The sequence below is a fragment of the Melanerpes formicivorus genome, unplaced genomic scaffold (genome assembly GCF_026170545.1).
Source record: "Melanerpes formicivorus ecotype bairdi unplaced genomic scaffold, bMelFor1.0.p_v2 SCAF_9, whole genome shotgun sequence".
Classification (NCBI taxonomy): domain Eukaryota; kingdom Metazoa; phylum Chordata; class Aves; order Piciformes; family Picidae; genus Melanerpes; species Melanerpes formicivorus.
Window position 1 is genome coordinate 24,932,941 of NW_027142361.1, and position 24,355 is coordinate 24,957,295.

The window sequence follows — 24,355 nt, forward strand, 5'->3', positions numbered from 1 at the left end:
CTGTGCTCCTCCCTACTGAGCCTTCAGCATTCCCAGTATCTCCAAGGAGCCCAGTGTTGGCACAGCAGCTTGTGCTGTTGGAACCCAACACACCACCACAACTGCAGCTGCCAACTGCCCTCATCAACACCAAAAAGCTCCCACAAGAATACTGCAGCTTCTGCTAGCAGGTGTGGTGGGAAAGAAAGGGTGAGATTCCCTCCACCCCCTCTGCAACTCCCCTTGCAGAAATCAGTGGTGGGATATTATAGACGACGGAGATTGGAATCAATACGGCTGACCAATATGATCAAGTATTGTTCCTTTATTGTTCCAGTATTGCAGACCTATGGTGCAGGCCTATGGTGCGAGTATAGCACAGTAAAGTAAAGCATAGAAGAAGAAGGGAAAGGAAAGGCAGAAGTGCGTAGCAAGGGAACTTCTACAACTTATATAAACTTGGAGTGCCTTGTTGGCATGGCTTCATTGGTTCCCTATGAGTGAACACACATCGCACTATTATAGATTATTGGTCCAACTACTAACGACACGCTAGGTTTGTTGATGCAGGTGCATGTCCTGTTGTCCCAAGATAACTTTCCATGTTTATAGCTACCAGTGCCTTGTTTTAGTTACATGCTGCAGGCACGGCACTGTTTTGCTACACTGCTAGCTGGCTCTGCACTTATGCTGAGCATGGCCTACCACCACGTCAGGCTCTAGGCCTGCACTGCCAGATTGCTCACACTGCTCGTCGCTGGCATTGCCACAAATCCCCCTTTTTGTTTTTGTGAGCAATCTGGTCATGGGAGTTGTTCTCATCCCATACAAGATGCTACTGAAAACACAGAAGCAAGCAAGGTAAAGCTAAGCTGTATAGCAAAAGCAAGAGTTCTGTAGTGCAGCATGTCTAACAGACTGGTGTAACCCATACAAGGCACGAAGCTTAAATTGAACTAGTTACAATGCTCTACAGAGCTGGCATAATACATGGTCAAAGATAACAAACATTGTAAAGAAGAACTTAGATCTTAATAGTTCCGATCTTTACATTTCACTCCTCTTATTGACAGAGATGACTTGATTATGCCTGAACACATTGCACACAGAGATTGAGGCACAAATGCACTCCTTAGCACTGTCTTTTACAATCTGCTTTAGGATTATGTTGCATCTTTATTTTCTCTAGGATGGTCAAAAATCATGAATTGTTTAATGGTAGCAAGATTTCTTTAATCTGTAAAGGTAGATCTGGCCAGGCTCTAGCTTCACAGACAGAAAACTTGCAGGCAAGCAGCAAGAGCAAAAAGAGCTTCATTGCTTTGCCCAATATAAAATTACACAGAATAATTTGGTTTTGCTCATCCTAGTAATCCTAATCTCTTAATGTTCATACAACAGTTAAGCAGTCACAACACTCAGTTATAAGTTAGATGCTTTCTGTTGACATCTCGGTTTATCGTGACAGTCGTTGAGGTCAGTGCTAAGCAGGTTTGCTGGTTGTCATTTTAATGACAGTTGTGCCGCGTTCGTGCTGTCTTATGGTGAAAGGGTTACAGCATTTGGCAAAGTTGATGTTTCTAGGGTTACAGCATTTCTAGGGTTGCCATGAGCTAATTTTTTGCTATGGGGGTATTCTCTCTTTTCCCCCTGTTTTTTTGGGTGGTTTTTTTTTTTTTTTTTTGTTAATCTCTACTAAGCAAAATGTAAAGATGAAACTCTATCCTCTAGGATGTGTACATTCAGAGGCACATTTAGTTAACAAGAGAGAATACAAAGTTATCAAACAACCACAATATTCAGTCCTAATTCGCATGGTGCTGTGGTACATTCTTCTGATTGATGCTGTTTGATCCCAGATTATCATAACAGTTATTGTGATCGATGTTTGACTGCATGGGAAATGCTGTGTCCTCATGGTCTTGATTCTCCTGCCATTGTTTATTGCGATGATTACAGTTAGCAGAAAAGAAGGCTCGAGATGACCTGATCGTGGCCATCCAGTATCTGAAGAGAGCCTACAAGAATGCTGGGGAGGGACATCCTAGAATGTCAGGAAATGACAGAACTAGGGAGAATGGAACAAGGCTGGGGATGGGAAGATTCAGGCTGGATGTGAGGAAGAAATTCTTCACCCTGAAAGTGGTGAAGCCCTGGAATGGGTTGTCCAGGGAGGTGGCCGAGGCCCCATGCCTGGAAGTGTTTAAGACCAGGCTGGACGAGGCTCTAGCCTGCCTGATCCAGTGTGAGGTGTCCCTGCCCATGGCAGTGGTTGGAACTAAATGATCCTTGTGGTCCTTTCCAACCTTGACTCATTCCACGAGTCTATGATTCCACATATTTTGTAACTAATTTTAACTGTTTTTTGTTTGTTTTTAATGTGAGCTATTTTTAAATTTTTAATCAATCTTCTGTTTAATTTTTTAATATTTTTAAATCTACTTTTAATAAATCTGTTTCATTTTTGTTTAATTTCATTATATGTATATATTTTTCCTAAGTTTAATTTTTTCCCCGCATTATTTTTACATGTTTGCAATTGTTTTTGTCTATTTTTTCATTTCTTTTATTTTTTTTGTAAATTTTTTTTATTTTATTTTGAATGTATTTTATGATTTATTTTTGTTTCTTTTTGTTATTTTATTTCATTTTTAGTTATTATTTTCTATTCTGAATTTATTATTTTTATATGTTTAATATTTTTATTTTTAATCTAGTTCTGTTGTTTAATCTTTCATTCATTTTAATTTTTGTTTTTAAATTATTTTTATACTGTTTCAATGTGGTTTTTTTTTTCATTAGATTTTATTTTTTTAATCTGCACTTTTAAATTATTTTTAAACTTTTTGTTTCATTAATTTTAATCTAATTTTGATATTTTTTCTAATTTTTGTTATTTTGTATGTTAATTTTTCTTTGTTCTTTAAATTTTTATTATTATTATTTGCGACTTACTTTTTGTCATTTTAAAATTTATTTCTTTTTTACCTTCTTTATTATTAGTTTTATTTTGTTATTGTAATTTTTTAATCTGTATTTTGATTTGTTATTCTAATCAATTTTTTATTTACAATTTATTTTATTTATTTTTTCTATGATATTTATTTTTTATCTAGTGTTTAAACTTTTATTTTTTGATCTTATATTCTTTATTGTAATTAATTTTTATTTTGCATGTTTATTTTATCTATTTTCAATTTTAATTTTGATTTTTGCTTTTTTATTATATTTTTTAACCTTCTTTTCTATTAATTATTTTTTATTATAATTTTCCATTTTAATTTTCTTGGTTTTTTCTTTGTATAATTTTTGTTTGTTTGTTTTAATCTAGTAGTCTTGATAATCCTTATTTTTATTTTTTGCTAACAATTCTTATATTTTTTGTTAATAGCTATTTTTTCTTAGTAATCTCTATGTTTTTTTTAGTGTGTCATATTTGTTTTTAATATTTTGTTTCTATTGTTGCTCTTCTTTTTTATTATTATTCTGTTATTTAGTACTCTATGTTTTGTATCCAGAGTTTTTGTGCTTTTGTTATATATTTCTAAAATTTTTGTGGTTTTGTACTTGTTACCTTTTTGTTTACCTTTTTTTTATTTTTTGTATTTTTTCTAGTCTATGTCTAAGAAGGAAATATAAAGACATTACTGTAGCTAAGTGTCGTGGGATGGAAGGGGTAAGGCCAAGAAGCCTCCTCCCTTCCCCCTTGTAAAGTAAAAGGGAAAAAAAAATTGAAGGGAAAGGAAAAAAAAACTCGCAAGCTGAATTAGCAAAGCAGTGGAGCTATATTTACAAAGCAAATGTAGGATTTGCAGGGGGATATTTACAAATTTACAATATCTACAATATATACAAAGATATACAACAGAGTAACACAGAAATGAGAGTGACCCCCCTCAAGGCAGAGGGGGTTCCCCACCTCCGCTCTCCCCTCTCTCCCCCCCTTTCCCCAGAATAGGTCAGAAAAAGGGAGAAAGAAGAAAGAAAGAAGTTAAAAGCAGTTTTGTGTTAATTGGAAAGGAGTCAATACAGGCCTGGTATCTTATCGGCTTCAAGGCCGAAGCCTTGGCAGAAAGCCCAGCACAGAAAAAGCTGCAGCACGAAGAAGAGGCGGAAGCAAGACTGAAAATAAAATGCCGGAGTGCCCAGGATATCTTTCCTACACTCCCAGTTCAGAGGGTGCTTCCTCCCACTTTACCAATGAAATAGTTTAGACTATTCTTTCCGTTTACCAACTTCCGTCCACCATGTTCCCTTTCTTAAGGGGGCAACGTCAACCGGCCACACTAAGGAATACTTTTTTAAATTAATACCTATTTACTACAAATCTTAACTATATTAGATGGAGCTCCTTTGAAATGCCAAGGCACACAACTAAGAAGGTTCAAACCTAAAGAAAATCTTACTATGTGGACTCATTACTAAGTACTTACACCTTACTACAATTACTATGTACTAGGTATCTGTAAATACCAAATGCTTACCGTTCATTTTGCTTACCAGGAAAACTTAGCAAAACTCTAAATAACAAATCTCTTAAGGACATTGCAATCAGAAATGAAGAAATTAGCACTGTAGCTTTAAATCAGAGCAGAGCTTTGGTTGGCAAGAGTCGTACCAGAAAATCCTCCCTTTTCTGGGGGTGCGGGTAGGGGTGGGTGGCTAGCAAGGTGTGCTCTAGTTGCTATTGTTTCTGTATTAGGGTCTTAACAACTTGCAGCCTATCGTGTCTGAACAACCATTGTTCCACCCATACTGGATTATGTGTTTTCCATTTTGATTCCATTTTAATTTCCATTTTGACTCAGAAGAATAGTGAAGAGGTGATTGGGAAGAGTCAGCATGGCTTTGCCAAGGGCAAATCCTGCCTGACCAACATGGTGGCCTTCTATGAGCAGGTGACAAAATTAATAGATGAGGGGTGAGCAACTGATGTCGTTTACTTGGACCTGAGCAAAGCCTTCGACACTGTCCCACACCACATCCTGGTCTCCAAACTGGTGACACATGGGTTTGATGGGTGGACCACTAGATGGATAAGGAACTGGCTTGATGGCCGCACCCAGAGAGTGGCTGTCAATGGGTCCATGTCCCAGTGGAGGCCAGTGACAAGCGGAGTCCCTCAGGGATCAGTCCTGGGACCTGTCTTGTTCAACATCTTTGTGGGGGACATGGACAGTGGCATTGAGTGCACCCTCAGCAAGTTTGCTGATGACACCAAGCTGTGTGGTGCAGCAGACACGCTGGAGGGAAGGGAGGCCATCCAGAGGGACCTTGACAGGCTGGAGAGGTGGGCACAGGCCAACCTCATGAGGTTCAATAAGAGCAAGTGCAGGGTCCTGCATCTGGGTCGAGGCAATCCCAGGCACAAATACAGGCTGGGCAGTAACTGGCTGGAAAGCGGCCCTGAGGAGAGAGACTTGGGGGTGCTGGTGGACAAAAAGCTCAACATGAGCTCTCAGTGTGCACTTGCAGCCCGCAAAGCCAATCAGATCCTGGGCTGCATGAGGAGAAGTGTGGCCAGCAGGTCGAGGGAGGTGATCCTCCCCCTCTACTCAGCCCTGGTGAGACCCCACCTGGAGTACTGTGTCCAGTTCTGGAGCCCCTATTACAAGAGGGATGTGGAGGTGCTGGAACGTGTCCAGAGAAGGGCCACAAGGATGATCAGAGGGCTGGAGCACCTCTCCTATGAGGACAGACTGAAGGAGTTGGGGCTGTTCAGTCTGCAGAAGAGAAGGCTCCGAGGTGACCTAATTGTGGCCTTCCAGTATCTGAAGGGGGCCTACAGGAAGGCTGGGGAAGGACTTCTCAGGATCTCGGGTAGTGATAGGACTAGGGGGAATGGAATGAAGCTAGAGGTGGGGAGATTCAGGCTAGATGTGAGGAGGAGATTCTTCACCATGAGAGTGGTGAGACCCTGGAATGGGTTGTCCAGGGAGGTGGTCGAGGCCCCGTCCCTGGGGGTGTTTAAGAGCAGGGTGGACGAGGCTCTGGCCAGCCTGATCGAGTGTGGGGTGTCCCTGCCCATGTCAGGGGTGTTGGAACTAGATGATCCTTGTGGTCCCTTCCAACCCTGAATGATACTATGATACTATTTGAGGGTTGGTTGCTGACTAGTAGCCACTACAGAGAAGGAGCAGTAACGAGTTTTGCGCCAAGCTGACGTAAGGCATCTCAGCCCAATAGAGCAACTGGAAGGGTTAACACATACGGTCTTAGAGTGATTGATTTGCCGTAGTTAAAAGCTAATTGCACTGGCTCTTTGCTAACCCAGGTTGTTTGGATACCTTTTAAACACATGACTTCAATATTTGCCATGAGCAATGGCTAGTGACCATTCAATTTATGACTAGGTATAATGATGACATCATCTCCAGTATCCATAATCACTGAAAATTGTATAATTTGTCCACAAAGGTGTCTGACAGTTACAATCTGTTCCAGTTTTCCCTTTTGGATTTCTAGGGCTAATAAGATATTAGGCATATCGGTGGAACCCAAGCCTTCTTGCCCTTGGATTGTGTTAGAAGTTTTAGGCACTCGGGACTCAGATGGTATTAGCTGAGCAATTTCTGTCCCAACAAGAGTGCTAACAGGAGAGGCAATGGTATAGAGCACAATTTTCATAGCCCAGTCATAATCAGAATGTATTGAACCAGGAATTATAAGGATGCCCTGTCTAGAGGTAGACAATCTGCTAATTAACAGAGCACAGGGTCTGTGACCCAAAGGGCTGTGCCAATTGAACTTGACAACGCTTTGTGGATTCAAAAGTGATATGCGGCTGTTGTCAGGTCCGCTATGCGCTGCCAGAGGGGGGAGTGCGGGGGGGGGGGGGGCACGGTCCAAGCACCGTGGTTTGGTGTCGTCGCATGGGGTATATTCGCGCTGCGGGAGCAGCTCCTCTGCCTGCGACAATCTCAAGTAAAATGAGTAGGTCTGTGACACTTTCGAGTCTGTCCAGCAGTCAGGGACTTTGATTTAAGGTACCTAGGTTTCTCAGAGGCACGATGATTTCCACCCAGGTTGTTTCCTTTGTGCGGTGGTCGTACTGGTCGTTACAGGACTGCTTCTATGGCTGTGGCTAGAGACATTGCTGCTTGTCGATGCTTCATTCATTGTGGCATCCTGCAGTCATGAGACAGTGGCACCTGTTGATAAAATGCTGAGAACTTGTTTAGTTTCTTCATTAGCATTGTCAAATGCCAGAATAGCCAGCATTTTTACCTTCATATCGTGAGTCAGGTCTGAATTATTATTGAATGCCGTATGTAAGGTATCGACAAAGGAACCAAGTGTCCCTGTTAGACCCTGCTGAGTAGTGAAAAGCACAGGATCAGAGTTATTGTCCTGGATTCTGCACCACTCTTTGATCACTAAATCCTGACTTAATTGCAAAGCCTTATCAGGAAGCTGCAATTGCTGATATGATCCAGCAAAGGTCTCGCCCCAAGGAAATGGTTAGCGGTGACACCTTGTAAAGAGTCTGATGGCTGCCGGGGCGTGGCTTCGAGGCATTTACAAGTGAATTGCCACTTAATTGAGAAGTTGCAAGGTCTGAGGCGGTGTGACTTTCAAGTCTCTACTTGCTGACAGGGGCTGAATCTCAGAGAGCACTGTTTTAGGATGTAACTTTTTGTTGCAATCAGAATATCATCCATAGACTCATTGTGACTTTCTCATCTGTAAGTCTATCTAAGTGGGAAGAGAGTGCCAGAGAATTCTGGCATGCCTTGAGGCTACCCATTGATATCGGTGGGTGGAGTCTGCCTTAATCGATGACTCAGTAGATGCAGACTTTGTTGAATCCTCCGGGTGTGAGCAAATTGTAAAGAAAACAATCCTTCAAATGAATAATAATCAGGTCCCAATTTGTGGGGACTGGGAGTTGGGAAGCCAGGTTGTAAGGCACCCATCTCCTCCATGATCGACTGCTCTCAGATAATGTAATAAACACCATTTGCTGACATACGTGTGTCAGAAGGGATTAACAAATGTGTTGAAAACAACTGATTGATTACAGCAGTTGTGTATCCTGACTGTAGCCCATAGGTAGCTATGGCTTGTCTAGCTTCCCTTAACATTGTCAGTCCAGAGATTACCATAGTCATTGTTAACCCCCTACAGATTCTCCATCTGTGACTACATTTCCCACAATACCTTTCCACCAGCACAGCGGGACAGTTCCCTGTCCCTCCCACCTCCTGACCGCCCTATCGGGCCTTGATTGGAACCTCCATCGGAGTGCTATACTCTGTTGATAATGTCCAGAATGTAGGAGGCGGGGGGGGGTGTGTAGCGCAGCTGAAAATGCTGAGGGGAAGGGGCCGTTTCTGCCGCCGCCATGGGGGCGGCCGCTGCCGGGGCCGCTGCCGGTGTCAGTGCTGGTATCGGCGGTGTGTCGGTCGATGCCACCTTGATCGGAGCCGCTGGTACTCGCAGGGGCCATGGGGGGTCGTGGGAGACATCGCCAGGAGAACTGCCGGGGTGTGGGGCACCACTGGGGTGGGCGCTGCCATGCTGAGGGCTGCCAGGATGAGCGCCGCTGGGGTGGGAAGCACCGCCAGGGTGGCCGGGGCTTGCGGGGGGTGGGGGGGTGCGGCCGCAAGAATGCCGCAATCACAAGCTTCCAAGCGCTCCATTTTTTTTTCTAAGAGGAGTTGTAGGGCAGAGTCGGCACTGCCCGGCCTCCCAGCGTGGGTCCTCTTGTTTTCCAAGTCCAAGCCATCGCTGGCGGTATTAGAGGAAGATGTTGATGAAGGGGATCGAAAACACCAAGCCACAGGTTTTGCCGCTTTTTTATGGGTTTCTCTGCTAGGTGCGGACAGCTGTGGTGGTGTCTAATAAACACAGTGTGCTCGCCAAGATAGCGGACGTGGTGTCTTCTTTGTGCAATTCTTAATGCGTAGCGACCTCCATTTTGATTTTGCACGCCTTATCAGTTCGATCAGGATTCACTTCTGCCGCTATTGACGTGGCAGGAGCAGATTTTTCCGCGCAAAAGGACAGTAATAAGAGAGCCGTGATTCGTGGAGAAGGAGGAGTAGCGGGCAATTGAAATTCTGAGGAGGATGCTGCCAGAGCGACAGACGATGTGCAGGGAGAGAGGAGGGGGGCGGAGGGCAGGGGGTGCCTTCCGAGTCTCCCTTTTTCATCTCGGTTAGAACCAAACACCGCAGCAGCTGAATCGGGAGTAGACTGCTCTGCTTTTTTCAATTGCAATGTATGTGAGCGTCCGTCACACGGTGCTATAGCGAAAAGCTTCTTTTTTAATTATGTAGCACCTCATCCCACAGCTCGGCTGCAATTTCGTCCCGTGCTTCGGAAGTAAAAGCTTACATGCCATGGGGGTGATTCCAAGCCCAGGCTAATAGCCTTTTTAAGATCCCAGAATCGCCAGTAATACCTCTCACGGAGAGGATAGGTGGAGGGCGTTTAGCACAGCCTCTTCTATTTCGTGGCGTGCTCCCCCTTGCCCCTCCCCGGTCGCTCACCAGGCCAAGGTGAGATTCACTTCCTTTTTGAGTGCGCACGCTGCTAATTTTTCCAGCACCGAGGCAGTGCTATGTCGACCGGCTTTCCGTATCGCTCAGATGTACCTCTTTATGCTGAATCGAGCAGTATCGTAGTCCGAGGATACCTTGTCCACGAGTTCAGGTGTATTCGGGTGTCAGATATAGACGACGGAGATTGGAATCAATACGGCTGACCAATATGATCAAGTATGGTTCCTTTATTGTTCCAGTATTGCAGACCTATGGTGCGAGTATAGCACAGTAAAGTGTAGAACAAGAGGAGAAAGGAAAGGCAGAAGCGCGTAGCAAGGGAACTTCTACAACTTATATAAACTCGGAGTGCCTTGTTGGCATGGCTTCATTGGTTCCCTATGAGTGAACACACATCGCACTATTATAGATTATTGGTCCAACTACTAATGACATGCGAGGTTTGTTGATGCAGGTGCATGTCCTGTTGTCCCAAGATAACTTTCCATGTTTATAGCTACCAGTGCCTTGTTTTAGTTACATGCTGCAGGCACGGCACTGTTTTGCTACACTGCTAACTGGCTCTGCATTTATGCTGAGCATGGCCTACCACCATGTCAGGCTCTAGGCCTGCACTGCCAGATTGCTCACACTGCTCGTCGCTGGCATTGCCACAGGATATTCTTCAAATTGTCCCTCCCCAGCTGGAGGCATCCCATGTGTGAAAGAGGGATAACAGAGCTTCAGCCTTTCATGTCCACTCTGGAAAGCTACAGCAACAATCTGCATTCAGCCTGGAGAAAAGAAGGTGCTGGGGAGACCTTAGAGGAGCCTTCCAGTATCCAAAGGGGGCCTACAAGAAGGCTGGGGAGGGACTTTTGACAAGGGCTTGTAGTGATAGGATGAGAGGGAATGATTGAAACTTGAGGAGGGCAGATTTAGACTGGAGATTAGAAAGAAATTCTTCACAGTGAGAGTGGTGAGACACTGGAACAGGTTGCCCAGGGAGGTTGTGGATGTCCCCTCCCTGGAGGTGTTCAAGGCCAGGTTGGATGAGATTTCGAGCAACATGGGCTAGTGGAAGGTGTCCCTGCCCATGGCAGGGGGATTGGAACCAGATGATCTTTAAGGTCCCTTCCAACCCAAACCACTCAATGAATCTCCCAACAGCAGAGCATTCCATGATGGGTTTTGATGAACATGAAGGCCACATGAGCATCATCAGGCTAGAATTGCCACAGGCTCAAGCTCAGTTCTCTGCTTCCTTCCACCTGTCAAACCCAAAAGCTTTCCAACCTTGAACCAAGATGACAGTTGTCCTCCAGGGCAGGAATCCTCTGTTCTCAGCAGCCTAGGGGAGGCTCAAAAGAATGTCTGGCTGGTAAACCCTTGCCCATTGACTCACTGGTCTCACCTGAAAACCAGAGGACTCCAGCTGCTGATTCTGCAGTTCTAAGCTCAAAGAGAAAACCCTGCTTTGAGCTGGAGCATAGCAAGCTTCACAGACTAATGTCCTGCCCCCAAAGCTCACCTTGATTACAAGGCAACTCAACACTCAGATGCAGGTCCCCAGGTGTGACCATTTGAGGTTGTGCCTTTAAGAAAAGGGACATTGTGGCTGAATGTTTTGTAAACAAAAGACCGGTCTAAACTAATTTCATTGGTGGATAGGCAAAGTACTGCCTTAAGTTTTGATTCCCAGTGAGACTTGTCTCAGTCTTGCACTTCTTCCCCCTCCTTTCACATGCTTGCAGCTTCTGGGCTTTTGGCCAGACTGACCTTGGAACTGATAAAGCGTAAAGCCTGCACTAAAACTTACTAACATATTTTGCTTTAATTAACAATTGCTCTTTTTCTCTCTTTCTAACCCTCTCTGGGGAAAAGGGGGAGAGAAGGGAGTACAGGGGGAAAACCCTTCCTCCTTCAGGGGGAGGGGAATCTCATTCCTGTGTTACTTTGTTGTATATTTCGGTGTATATATTGTAAATATTGTAAATTGTGTATATAAACCTGCATTTCCTAAACCGCTTGTAAATACAGCACAATCCTTTGCTAATCTGGCTGCGGTTTTCTTTCCATTTTCTTCCCTTCACTTACAGCGGGGGGAGAAGGCTGGGCTTTCCCCTCAACCCTCGACACCAGGAAAAATGAAATCCAACTGCCAACCAAATTTAGCACCTGCATTAGTGCATCCATAGAGACATTACTGACAATAAACCCCAACTCCTGTTAACACTAGCACAACAAAAAGCTGAATCATACCACTAAAAGTGGGAAGGGTTGGGAGGTAGAAAAAGTGAAAAGCAAAAACCAAACCAGAGTTTTATCTAGACTACTGGAAGCACAGGAATTATTTAAACAGAGGGGTTTTATTTGCTCATTTAAATAATGATGCCACATGGTGATGCCAATCATCCCAGTTCTCATCTACCCCCTGTGCATTAAACTGCAGCAAACAGAGGTTAAATCATTTGTCAAAACCATGCACAAATGACTACCAGAGTCAGGGAGAACAAAGTTGAGACAAATTAGTTGAAATCTCAATTCTTGCCTTGAAGAAAACTCACATACCAAACTTAGGGTGACTTAGAATCATAGAATGGTCCAGACCAGAAGGAACCTCCAAAGGTCATCCAGTCCAACCTCCCCACAGTCAGCAGGGACATCCCCAACTAGATCAGGCTGCCCAGGGCCTGGTTGAGCCTCACCTTGAATATCTCCAGGGAAGAAGCCTCAACCACCTCCCTGGGCAACCAGTGTTCCACCACCCTCATAGTGAAGAGCTTCTTTCTGATGTCCAAGATAAATCTGCTCTTCTCTACTTTGAAGCTGTTTGCCCTCATCCTGTCACTGCAGGCTCTCTCCATCCTTCCTGTAGGCCCCCTTCAGGTGCTAGAAGGCTGCTATCAGGTCTCCCCAGAGCCTCCTCTTCTCCAGGCTGAAAACCCCCAGCTCCCTCAGCCTGTCCTCAAAGCAGAGGTGCTCCAACCCCTGATCATTTTCACGGCCCTCCTCTGGACCCTCTCCATCAGGTCCATGTCCTTCCTATATCAAGGGCTCCAGACCTGCACACAGTACTTCAGGAGAGATCTCACCAGAGCAAAAAGTGGCAGAATCAGCTCTCTGGATCTTCCAGCAGCAAATCCTCCCTTTGAACCTCAGAAAGGTACCAGGTCTGGGAGGCTGAAGGCATTCATGAAGGTATCTCAGCCGTGCTACATCCTTCAGAAACAAATCTCTCCTACCTGTAAGTGGTCTCTCATGAAGACTGACATTCTCCATCAAGCCACAATCTCTAGCCAAGCCTTTTTCACTGAAAGCTGTGATTTGGAGCTAGCTTTTTAGCAGCTTTGAGGCATGCAATCAATACCATGGAGAGTGAAAAAATCAGACAAATTAGTTCCTCTGCCATCATGCTGAACAGTTCATCATCTTCATTCGTTTGAAAACAGTAACCTCTGCAAAAACTCCTACTGATTACAGGAGAACACCTCTGAGGAAGGCAGCTTCGTGCCCTGAGCCTTCACAGTAACAGCTACAGCACAACCACTAATATATTGAGCACATAGCTTCCAGCTGCATGTTCCCATGCAAATCAAAGGAGCTTAGACAGCTGAAAAGTACTGCTGTGGGCTCTTCCTGAAGTCTCCCCATAGCGCAAGTGTTCACCTTTATCCTGAAAAGTTCTTTGCTAACACATAAAACTGGATTGCAAACTTCCCCAGGAAAGCCCAATCCCTCTGCATGCTTTTTCATATTGACCAAGCTACACAGGCCCCTTGCCTTAAGTTCTTCTCCTGGAGCTGTTCTGACAACCTTAACCTTGCTTCTCCTCTTTACAAATAAGTCTGCAGAACAATATTGCAGAGAACATTTAATGAGACTGTAAAAACCCTGGGCATGCTGGCAAGTGCTAAGGGGAATGCAGATTCAGATATTTAATTATACAGTCAATCATGTCTGCAAATCAGACAGCAGCTCAGAACTCACAACTTAATTACTTCAATTTCAGATTAATAGCTTGTGTTGTCACAAGCAGTTTGACATGCTGGAGAACAGCCTTGCTGCTGCTGAGGGGGAAAAATGTTGGGGCATCCTTAGAAGTATACAAAAGGATGGACAAAGGCCCTGAGCAACCCGACCCAAACTTTGAAATCAGTCCTGCTTTGAGTCAAGGGGCTCAGAGTGGTCAGGGCTTTGGATTTAGAGACCTCCAGAGGTCCCTTCCCACATAAACTATTTGGTGATTCTGGATATAAGCAAGAGGATAAATTACAAGCAAAGACTATGGCTTTCTCATACAACCTCAGAAGCCATGCCAGACACCAACAGCATTGTGCTGCCTTGCACAAAAGCAGAATCTTTTGTGATGCTCCAGAAGTGTCACTGCTCTTCCAGAGGCATCCTGCACGGCTCACTGAAGGGCATTTTTGCCAGCAGGAGGCACAGACATTTCCTGGATCCTTTGGTCCAGGAGAACCAGATACAAACATCACAATGCATTTTTCACTAGCTACCAAGAGGAGATGTTAAATAACCACCTTTTATGCCTTTGGCCACCCACACACCTCAGGCAGCTTAAAATGCCTGAGTTGACATTTGCCATTCTGCTTTTCATTTCAGAAACGCAAGAGGAACAGCACAGGGCCCCATTAAAAAAAGAGAACAAAGGCAGAGAGATTTGTGGCGAGGTTGTGAACCAGGCAGCTGATTTCACAGCACAGTCAAGGGACAAAATGGAGCAGGAATCATTAAAAATGCTCTTACCTGTCCTGCAAAAAGCCCACACATGCCAATAATACAGAGGATGTTAAATACAGCCGAGCCTACGATGGTTCCAACGCCTACATCTCCTTTTGTGATAAAAACACCTGAAAAACAAGTTCAAGGCAAGCTGTGTAAATTGGAAAGAGGAGATTTGGGCTTTTTCCCCCCCACAAAAAAAAATAAGATGCAGACCTCACACCCCATTAATGAATCTAAAAGCTTGGACCAGTTCTGCCGCTTTATCCTCATATTTAATAGGGCAGTTTGCAAAGAAAGGTACTAAGGTGAATAAAAGCGGTATAAAAATGGAATAAAAGTGGAATAAAAGATGGTGGTGGAGTCACCTTCACTGGAGGTGTTTAAGAAGAGACTGGATGAGGCACTTGGTGCCATGGTTTAGTTGCTTAGATGGTGTTGGGTGATAGGTTGGACTGGATGATCTCAAAGGTCTTTTCCAACCTGGTTAATTCTATTCTTCTATTCTATTCTATTCTATTCTATTCTATTCTATTCTATCTGGATATTGTCTAATGAGAACCTTAGCCATGTCTTAAGTTGTCAATCTCCTGGGTTTGTGATCCAATATTATAGCAATACACATCATAACAGACAGTAAGCTCTGTGGGAGCAGCTGGTCAGACACAAATCTGCAGGACTTCCTCTTTCTGGTACTTCGCTCTTTCCTCTATCCCCATCTCTGCTGGCTTCAACAGGCAAGTGGAATCTGGAGCTGATTCAGAGCTGCCTGGCCACTAGCTACTTCCAAGCTGAGTGATGCCTCTCAGGATGACTTATGGGGCTACATTACAAGCTACTTTCAGCACTCTTCTATAAAATCTGGTTAAAATTGGCCAATGAGCTTAATGGTGAGGGAGATGAACTGACAGACACATGCATCATGGTAGCACATAAAATTCATTCCTTAGGAAGCCAGCCTAAAAATAACACTCCAGCTCCTGCTAGCTGTCAGTCTGTTTAAATTCACTACTTGCTTTTAAGGTTCCAGCAGTATTTATCCAGGCAGTGCAGTTTAGACATTTATTTTTCTTCTCCACTTTATCCTCTTCTCAGAAGCATGTTGCACAGCAGCAGTCACCCACCAAGTGATGTGCAGTATCTGGTGGATTACACCACAGCAAGATAATGATCTGACTGTTCGAGCTTCCCTAAGCTGCCTGAAGGAATCTGATTTTATGTGCACCCTGCTACGGCACTGTCCTTCAGAGGAATACAACCCCAAATTTGTCCAATTTAAAGTTCCCATGTCTCAAGGCTTTGCTTCTGCTATCAGAAGTTGCTGAAGAGTATGCAGCTTTGTGTTAATTAATTTGTGCTCTGCAACTGATAGCTATGACTGAAGCAAAAGTATCTCCTAGAGGAAGTATCTATGCTGAGAATAATTCTCCTTGGTGACTGAGAACCCACCTTAACCTCCCAACTGCTGCTCTGATAATTACCTACCAACAGTGAAGTGCATGAGTGAAACTGCAAGAACCCTTGGCCTTGCACCAGGTAGCATCCATACAGCATCATTTTATTACAGCTGACTGCAGTCTCCTTTTAGCTCAAGGCTGCTGAAGGAGATTCTCGGGTTTCACAGACTTAAGGACTACTGAAATCCTTGATCACACTTCCCATAAGCAGAGAGTTGCTGCGGTACTGTGATGTTCTGACCAACCTGTTGCTGTGAGAAAGCATTTCTAATCCTCTTCCCCTCCCCATCCTGCCTTTCCCAGAGGGAAGCAGTGTTAGAAGACTAACCAGAACGGAGGTGATAGCAATTAACCTCCAGCTGAGGACACAAGGACTTTGCTTGGGTGCCAGCCCAGAAGGCTGGGGGTACAACCTTTCATGCTGCATCCTGGAGAAGTCATGGCAGACAGCAAGGGAGGGCAGACAGGAGGGGAGAAGGCTGCACCTGCAGAGCTCATTGGTGTGCAGATGGGCTGTGATACAGTAAGGCAGACCAAGGGGCAGTGAGGGTGAACCAGCAACTGGCCCTGGTGTGACGTGGTCACATCAAACCACTTCCAAGTACTGTGGGATATTGGCACTTCTCCAGAGCCACTTCTCGTAGTGAGGATTTCCCACAAATACTCCTATGTCTGCCCACGAGAGAAGGGCCAAGCATTATAAGAAATGTTACAGGCACTTAGCAATCCCATTTCAACTCAGAAAAGACAAGCCAGAGAAATGCAGAGGTTTCAAGAAGCAGCAGCAGGTTAGTTACCTATGACAGATGTGAACAGCTCAGGAGCAGAGCTTCCCGCTGCCATGAAAGTTGCCCCAGCCACATCTTCGCTAAGATGCAAGCGCTGCAGAAAAACAGAGCAGAATCATTGATTACAACACCAAGAGGCTGAAGAAATTCCACTAGAAACATCAAATTCTCTACCAAGAGAGCTGCCAATCTGCATCAAGTTTTATGTTAATACAGATTAAGTACAGGGGGAAAAAAGTCACCACGGGCACTCGTTACTTATGTTAGCACCTCCTGATAGGCAGCACAGGTTTCATAGTTTCATAGTTTCATTCAGGGTTGGAAGGGACCACACGGATCATCTAGTTCCAACCCCCCTGCCATGGGCAGGGACACCCCACACTAGATCAGGCTGGCCAGAGCCTCATCCAGCCTGCTCTTAAACACCCCCAGGGACGGGGCCTTGACCACCTCCCTGGACAACCCATTCCAGGGTCTCACCACTCTCATGGTAAAGAACCTCCTCCTCACATCTAGCCTGAATCTCCCCACCTTCAGCTTCATTCCATTCCCCCTAGTCCTATCACTACCTGAGATCCTGAGAAGTCCTTCCCCAGCCTTCCTGTAGGCCCCCTTCAGATACTGGAAGGCCACAATTAGGTCACCTCGGAGCCTTCTCTTCTGCAGACTGAACAACCCCAACTCCTTCAGTCTGTCCTCATAGGAGAGGTGCTCCAGCCCTCTGATCATCCTTGTGGCCCTTCTCTGGACACGTTCCAGCACCTCCACATCCCTCTTGTAATAGGGGCTCCAGAACTGGACACAGTACTCCAGGTGGGGTCTCACCAGGGCTGAGTAGAGGGGGAGGATCACCTCCCTCGACCTGCTGGCCACACTTCTCCTCATGCAGCCCAGGATCTGATTGGCTTTGCGGGCTGCAAGTGCACACTGAGAGCTCATGTTGAGCTTTTTGTCCACCAGCACCCCCAAGTCTCTCTCCTCAGGGCCGCTTTCCAGCCAGTCACTGCCCAGCCTGTATTTGTGCCTGGGATTGCCTCGACCCAGATGCAGGACCCTGCACTTGCTCTTATTGAACTTCATGAGGTTGGCTTGTGCCCACCTCTCCAGCCTGTCAAGGTCCCTCTGGATGGCCTCCCTTCCCTCCAGCGTGTCTGCTGCACCACACAGCTTGGTGTCATCAGCAAACTTGCTGAGGGTGCACTCAATGCCACTGTCCATGTGTAATGGGTTGGGGCAAACCCCTTCCCCACCGCAGGGCAGAAACAACGACTCAGACAAAGGGATTGCAAAAGGGATGGAAAGTTTAAATAGCAAAACAATTCAAAAACAAACACCAATGAAAGCTTTACAGAGAACCACAAGCACCGTGACAAAGAGAGAGATCCCAGAACATGCCCAAGAGCATCCCATCCCCACCTGGGGGTACACCCAAACCCCCCCCCCAGGGCTCTTTCCTCCCCCCCAACCCAGCCTCGGGCCTGGGCAGGCCCAAGGGAGGCGGCTCATGCCATTTTACCTAGGCTGTAGCTGGGGACGAAAGAGGAAGTGGAGACCCCGCATGGGCATTTTATAGAGGAGCAGGGCATTATGGGATTGAATACCTGCCTGTGACCACCCTCTGGGCTGGGCCCACCCATAGGGACCTCCCAGGTGTGTTCTGTGCAGTGGCATCCGGGCCAGCACCCAGCCTAAACCACCACACCATGGCACCCACAAAGATGTTGAACAAGACAGGTCCCAGGACTGATCCCTGAGGGACTCCGCTTGTCACTGGCCTCCACTGGGACATGGACCCATTGACAGCCACTCTTTGGGTGCGGCCATCAAGCCAGTTCCTTATCCATCTAGTGGTCCACCCATCAAACCCATGTGTCACCAGCCTGGAGACCAGGATGTGGTGTGGGACAGTGTCGAAGGCTTTGCTCAGGTCCAGGTAAACGACATCAGTTGCTCGCCCCTCATCTATTAATTTTGTCACCTGCTCATAGAAGGCCACCAGGTTGGTCAGGCAGGATTTGCCCTTCGCAAAGCCATGCTGACTGTTCCCAATCACCTCTTCACTATTCTTTTGAGCGAGTAGTGATTCCAGGAGGATCTGCTCCATGATCTTTCCAGGCACAGAGGTGAGACTGACTGGCCTGTAGTTCCCTGGTTCCTCCTTCTTACCCTTTTTGAAGATGTGTCTCTGATATCCTGTGAGGAGAGAAGGAGCAGTACTCTGGCCAACAGCAAGGCAGATTCAGCTCTTTGTCTCCTCCATGACCCCAGAAAGACACATCTTATCTCACCTACTTATGCCCATAAAGAGTAGGGCAGGAGCTCAGGCTTGGTTCATGTCCAGCAGCCTTCCCCTGGCATGATTTCAGCCTTGAAGATTTAACCTCTCCTCATTCCCTTTCACCACTGCAGATATTTACCTCCCACAGACTTCCCTTAGCGGTGCCCAGGGACTACCTAAAGAACAGGGGTTTCTGGTAGGGTGTCGTAGTTTGGGGTGGGTGCCCTCTGCTACAGGGGTGTTTCCTGTGTCCAGAAGTCCAGCCCAGTGGGTGGACGCAGGAAATTAGGTTATTTCCTACCATGATCCCTTGCACCACTATAAGTTTTATGCACTTCCTTTTTCCTTCCTATCCACCACCTGGTAACTGGGGGAGAGATCTCCCGGCCATGGGCCTGGCTAGGCCCAAGGCCCCAGGGGGATGGGCAGTCTCAGATCTGGCCAGCTGAGACTAGCCTAGCGGGGGGGGGAATCTCTCTGGGTCTGTTTTGGGGTTGTTCTTGTCACTGTGTTTCTAGTTCTCTGCACGCACTCACTGTTCTCTATTTAAACTTTCCATCGCTTTTGCAATCTGTTTGTCTGAGTCGTTATTTCTGCGCGTGGTGGGGAGGGGGGTTTGCCCCAACCCATTACATTTTGGCGCACCAACGTGGGGCTGGCTGTTGTGCTCACTCTGCAGATCGATTGCAAAATATGGAGAGTTTAAATTTAGTTCTGGGCGTCGGTTTGGGTTTGGCAGTTGGGGGCTCAAGTGATGTTGCCGGGGCGACCGTGTAAGTTCTTGTGGATTGTGGGGGGATAACTGGTGCACGGCTGGTGGCATGGACCTTCTCCTGCTATTTCAAGCAGGGGTGGTTCTCGACCATCGGCATCGGGGTACCGCTTGAGAACGCGGAACCTGCCCTTCCTCCACGGCGGGGAGCAAAGTGGGGGAGGGGCAGTGGCGAGCAGATCAGAGTCAGGTCCGTTCTCTATGCGGGGATAGAGCCAGCCGCTGCGAGCGGGTGAGCCAGCTCCCAAAAGCCTGGGGGCCGACAGGGACTCCAGCTGGAAAGCCGTTTTCAAGGGCTCTGAGAACGCGTGTATGGCTTTCGCTGGAGAAGCCGTTTGAGTGCCCGAGGGGTGGAGGTGATTTTCATTCTGTGACGCGGCGGTAGAGGTGGGCGGAGCCCTGCTGTTTGCCGAGCGGCAGCGGCGGTGGGCCCGGCCGTGTGCCCGGGCTGCAGTAGGGCCGGCTCCGACGTCTTTCCCCGATTTTTTTAGGATGAGTTCCGCAAATGGCGCTGAGCGCCTGGTTCCACCTCCCTTCTTCTCAGTGAGCCGTGGTGCAGCCCCTCCCTTTCCGGGGGGGGGGTGGGGGTGGGGGTGTGCAGCCGGATGCTGTCATGCCTCGGTACGGGTATGCCTAGTCGGGGGGCGGAGTACCTCAGACATGCATCCGTGTAGTTTTGGACCGCAGTTGGAAGCGGTTGGTTGCGGCACCCTGGATGGATTGAAAAAGGCAGTCGTGGAGTTGGATTGTTTCGACTGGCCTGCCCCAGGGGTGGAGAATATGCCGCCGAGTGAACATAGGTGAAAAAATCAAGGCTTAGCTGAGAAGTCGTGAGGCTTTTCCAGGTGACCAGGATGCCCAACGAATCCATGGAGAACTTGCACTGCAGGAGAATGAGCTCTGCATCGCTGGGAGGTTCCATTGGATGAAGGAAGAAGAACTAGAATGGACAGACACTTGAGCCTAAATGAGAGACTATTTGGGTGGACGCCCAGATGAAGACACGGACTTCGCTGGACATGTCATGATAAGTTTTCTGATTTGATGATGTGTTTGGGTGCAGGGATTATGGTATGAAATAAGGGGTGGCTCCTGTTGTAGTTTGGGCTGGGTGCCCTCTGCTACAGGGGTGTTTCCTGTGTCCAGAAGTCCAGCCCAGTGGGTGGACACAGGAAATTAGGTTATTTCCTACCATGATCCCTTGCACCACTATAAGTTTCATGGCGGGGTCTGGCACTTCCTCTTTCCTTCCTCTCCGCTACCCAGTTACTGGGTGAGATCTCCTGGCCATGGGCCTGGTTAGGCCCAACATCCTGGGGGGATGGGTAGTCTCAGATCTGGCCAACTGAGACTAGCCTAGCTGGGGGGGGGGGAGGGGAAGGAGGAGCCCTGGGGGTTTTGGGTGCACCCTCAGGTGGGGATGGGATCTCTCTGGGTCTGTTTTGGGGTTTCTTCTTGTCACTGTGTTTCTAGTTCTCTGCACGCACTCACTGTTTTCTATTTAAACTTTCCATCACTTTTGCAATCTGTTTGTCTGAGTTGTTATTTCTGCACGTGGTGGGGAGGGGGTTTGCCCACATTACATAGGGAAAAACCCATCAAAACCACCCTACTCCATGAAACCCAGCTCTGTGAAAACTTCCCCAGCATCTGCTGTTTCCTAAGACTTAATTGGTTAATTACTTCCTTAATGTTCTCTGCATTCCCACTGCTCCATCTGCACAAGTGGCTGTTCAGCAAACATGACAAGGCTGCTAAAAACCACACACACCTTGCTGGCATCTTCCCTGGCTTAATGAGGAGCTAAAAAAGGCTGCCACCCCATCATACAGCCATCAACTGCTGAGCTGTTACTACACAAAGCTACCTTGCTCACACGCGTGCAAGTCAGCACCTGCTGCTGTACAAGCAAGGGGTAAATGGCTGAGGGTAGTGGGGACCTTTCTCCAGCAGAAGTCTGAAGGCAAAGGGCATCCTGGCCTGTATCAAAAATAGTGTGGCCAGCAGGAGCAGGGAAGTCATTCTGCCACTGTACTCAGCACTGGTTAGGACACACCTTGAGTCCCTGTGTCCAGTTCTGGGCTCCTCCATTTAAGAAGGACATTGAGACACTTGAATGTGTCCAGAGAAGGGTAATGAGGCTGGGGAGAGATCTGGAGCACAGCCCTGTGAGGAGAGGCTGAGGTAGCTGGGGTTGTTTAGCCTGGAGAAGAGGAGGCTCAGGGCTGACCTTCTTGCTGTCTACAACTACAGGAAGGGAGGTTGTAACCAGGTGGGGGTGGGGCTCTTCTCCCAGGCAACCAGTAGTAGAACAAGAGGAAACAGTCTCATGCTGTGCCAGGGGAAGTTTAGGCTGAAGGTGAGGAGAAAGTTCTTCCCAGAAAGAGTAATTGGCCCTTGGGATGGGCTGCCTAGGGAGGTGGTGGAGTCACCATCAATGGAGGTGTTTAGGAAGAGACTGGATGAGGCGCTTGGTGCCATGGTTTAGTTGATTAGATGGTGTTGGGTGATAGGTTGGACTGGATGATCTCAAAGGTCTCTTCCAACCTGGTTAATTCTATTCTGTCCCACAGTGGTCAGTCTGCAGCTTGGTGGTGCCTTCTGGAAGGGAAGACCATCAGCCAAGGAACCCAGCTGTGCTGACTTCATGGGGATGGTTTAATTTAAAGCCATGGTAGGTTTCTTGAGGACAGTTGCTAGCTAATTTATTGCAATGCACAGGATGACTCAGAGCAGAACACACAGTGCCTCCTACACTAGGAGGCAAAACCATCTTCTCTGGCATTTGCAGACAAATGGTTGCAATTGACATATGACATTAGTTCCGTCCTGTAAACACTTGGTGACACCAATAACAGAGAGGAGCTAGGCAAGATGACAAATTGGTTTAGAGAACAAGCGAAAATTAAGGCTTTATTGTGAGTACATCTGAACTCAGGAAGAATACAAACATCTACCACAGCAAGTGTTTGGGAATAAATGCTCATCTCAACACACACATTTGGGAGCACAACCCTTTTCTTGGTTTAACTCCACAACTGCTTTCCAAACTTGATGAAGCATTTCTTCTACAATTCATGCTGCTAAGCTGTGAGCACCTGGAGAATAACTATTGGTTGACCTCCAAGACCAGAAAAGCCTTCAGGCAGGAGGTCTGAGTTCTTCTTGTGCTGGAGATAACAGTAGGAGGTAGTTGGATTACTGAGGATCTTAGGTCAGAAGCAAGTTATGATCATGTAGAGTTGTTTGCATGCTAAGCACGTAACATTTACTGCCATACCCTCCAAAACCTCTTAGATGTGAACTCCTGCCAACCAGGTCGCTTCCCCCTACCTCTAAAGATTATTTGTTTGTGCGTCTTAAAACTATTGACCACCCTTGAAAACATCCCAGGTCTTATCTCATCATACAATGGAGGAGGACTCAGGTGGTCTTCTCCCTCACAGAGCAGCCCTAGCTCTCCAGGGCAGCCTACACGCTCTTGTGGGGAGATAATTGGTTGGTGTGAGCAATGCTAGGAGAATCTGCTCTCATCAGAATCATAGAAACAATAATGTTGGAAGAGACCTCAAAGATCATCAAGTCCAGTCTATCACCCAACACCTCCTGACTACTAAACCATGGCACCAAGTGCCACATCCAATCCTTTTTTGAACACCTCCAGGGATGGGGACTCCACCACCTCCCTGGGCAGCACATTCCAATGGCCAATCTCTCTTGCTGGGAAGAACTTTTTCCTCACCTCCAGCCTAAACTTCCCCTGGCACAGCTTGAGACTGTGTCCTCTTGTTCTGGTGCTGACTGCCTGGGAGAAGAGACCAACTCCCACCTGGCTACAACCTCCCTTCAGGTAGTTGTAGACAGCAATAAGGTCTCCCCTGAGCCTCCTCTTCTCCAGGCTAAGCAACCCCAGCTCCCTCAGCCTCTCCTCACAGGGCTGTGCCCCAGACCTCTCCCCAGCCTCATTGCCCTTCTCTGGACACATTCAAGTATCTCAATATCCTTCTTAAATTGAGGAGCCCAGAACTGGACACAGTATACAAGGTGCGTCCTAACCAGTGCAGTGTACAGGGGCAGAATGACCTCCCTGCTCCTGCTGGCCACACTATTTGTGATGCAGGCCAGGATTCCATTGGCCTTCTTGGCCACCTGGGCACACTGCTCTACCACCAATTTTCTCTTTCACACACAACTGAATGAAATTTTTTAATTATAATCTTATATTATTGATGGTCTTGGGTAACACAATGGTTCAGAACCATTAAAGTACATGAGAGAGATTTGTAACTCTGAGAAGAAAATCAAGGGCCACAAAGATGTGCTGAGGGCTGCAGCACCTCTGCTATGAGGATAGGCTGAGGGAGCTGGGGCTGCTCTGCCTCGGGAAGAGAAGACTCTTATAGAAGATTCATCACTGCCTTCCAATACCTGAAAGGAACCTACAGAAAGGCTTCAGTGGAACTTTTCCTACGGGTGTGTAGCAACAGGAAAAGAGGGAATGGTTTTAAACTGAGGGAGAGTAGGTTTAGACTGGATCTTAGGAAGAAGCTCTTCAGTAGGAGGGTGGTGACACTCTGGAATAGGCTGCCCAGGGAGGCTGTGGATGCCCCCTCCATGGAGATGTCCAAGGCAGGTTGGACATGGCCTTGAGCAGCTGAGTCTAATTGAGAGGTGTCCCTGCTCATGTCAGGGAGGTTGGAGTAGATGATCTCTAAGGTCCCTTTCAACCTAAGCCATTCTATGAAATAGCCAAAAAATAAAGATCTATTCAAGTGAAAGTAACCTTTTAGGACCAGGGGGTTGTAAATACTCTGTTGAAGTCACGCAAGCAGAGTGTTTGGGTTTTAGGTATC

At 46.9% G+C, this 24,355-nt stretch overlaps 1 protein-coding gene across 2 annotated transcripts in view; it reads right to left on the bottom strand.

Moving 5' to 3' along the window:
- SLC24A3 (solute carrier family 24 member 3) overlaps nt 1-24,355 on the bottom strand; it is a 412,136-nt gene that overhangs the window by 109,473 nt on the left and 278,308 nt on the right. For both annotated transcript variants that reach the window (XM_068143236.1, XM_068143235.1), the window contains exons 5-6: nt 16,462-16,546; nt 14,232-14,335 (exon numbers count right to left, since the gene is read on the bottom strand). In XM_068143236.1, the coding sequence (XP_067999337.1) occupies nt 14,232-14,335; nt 16,462-16,546 (189 nt within the window). The remainder of the gene's footprint in view (nt 1-14,231; nt 14,336-16,461; nt 16,547-24,355) is intronic.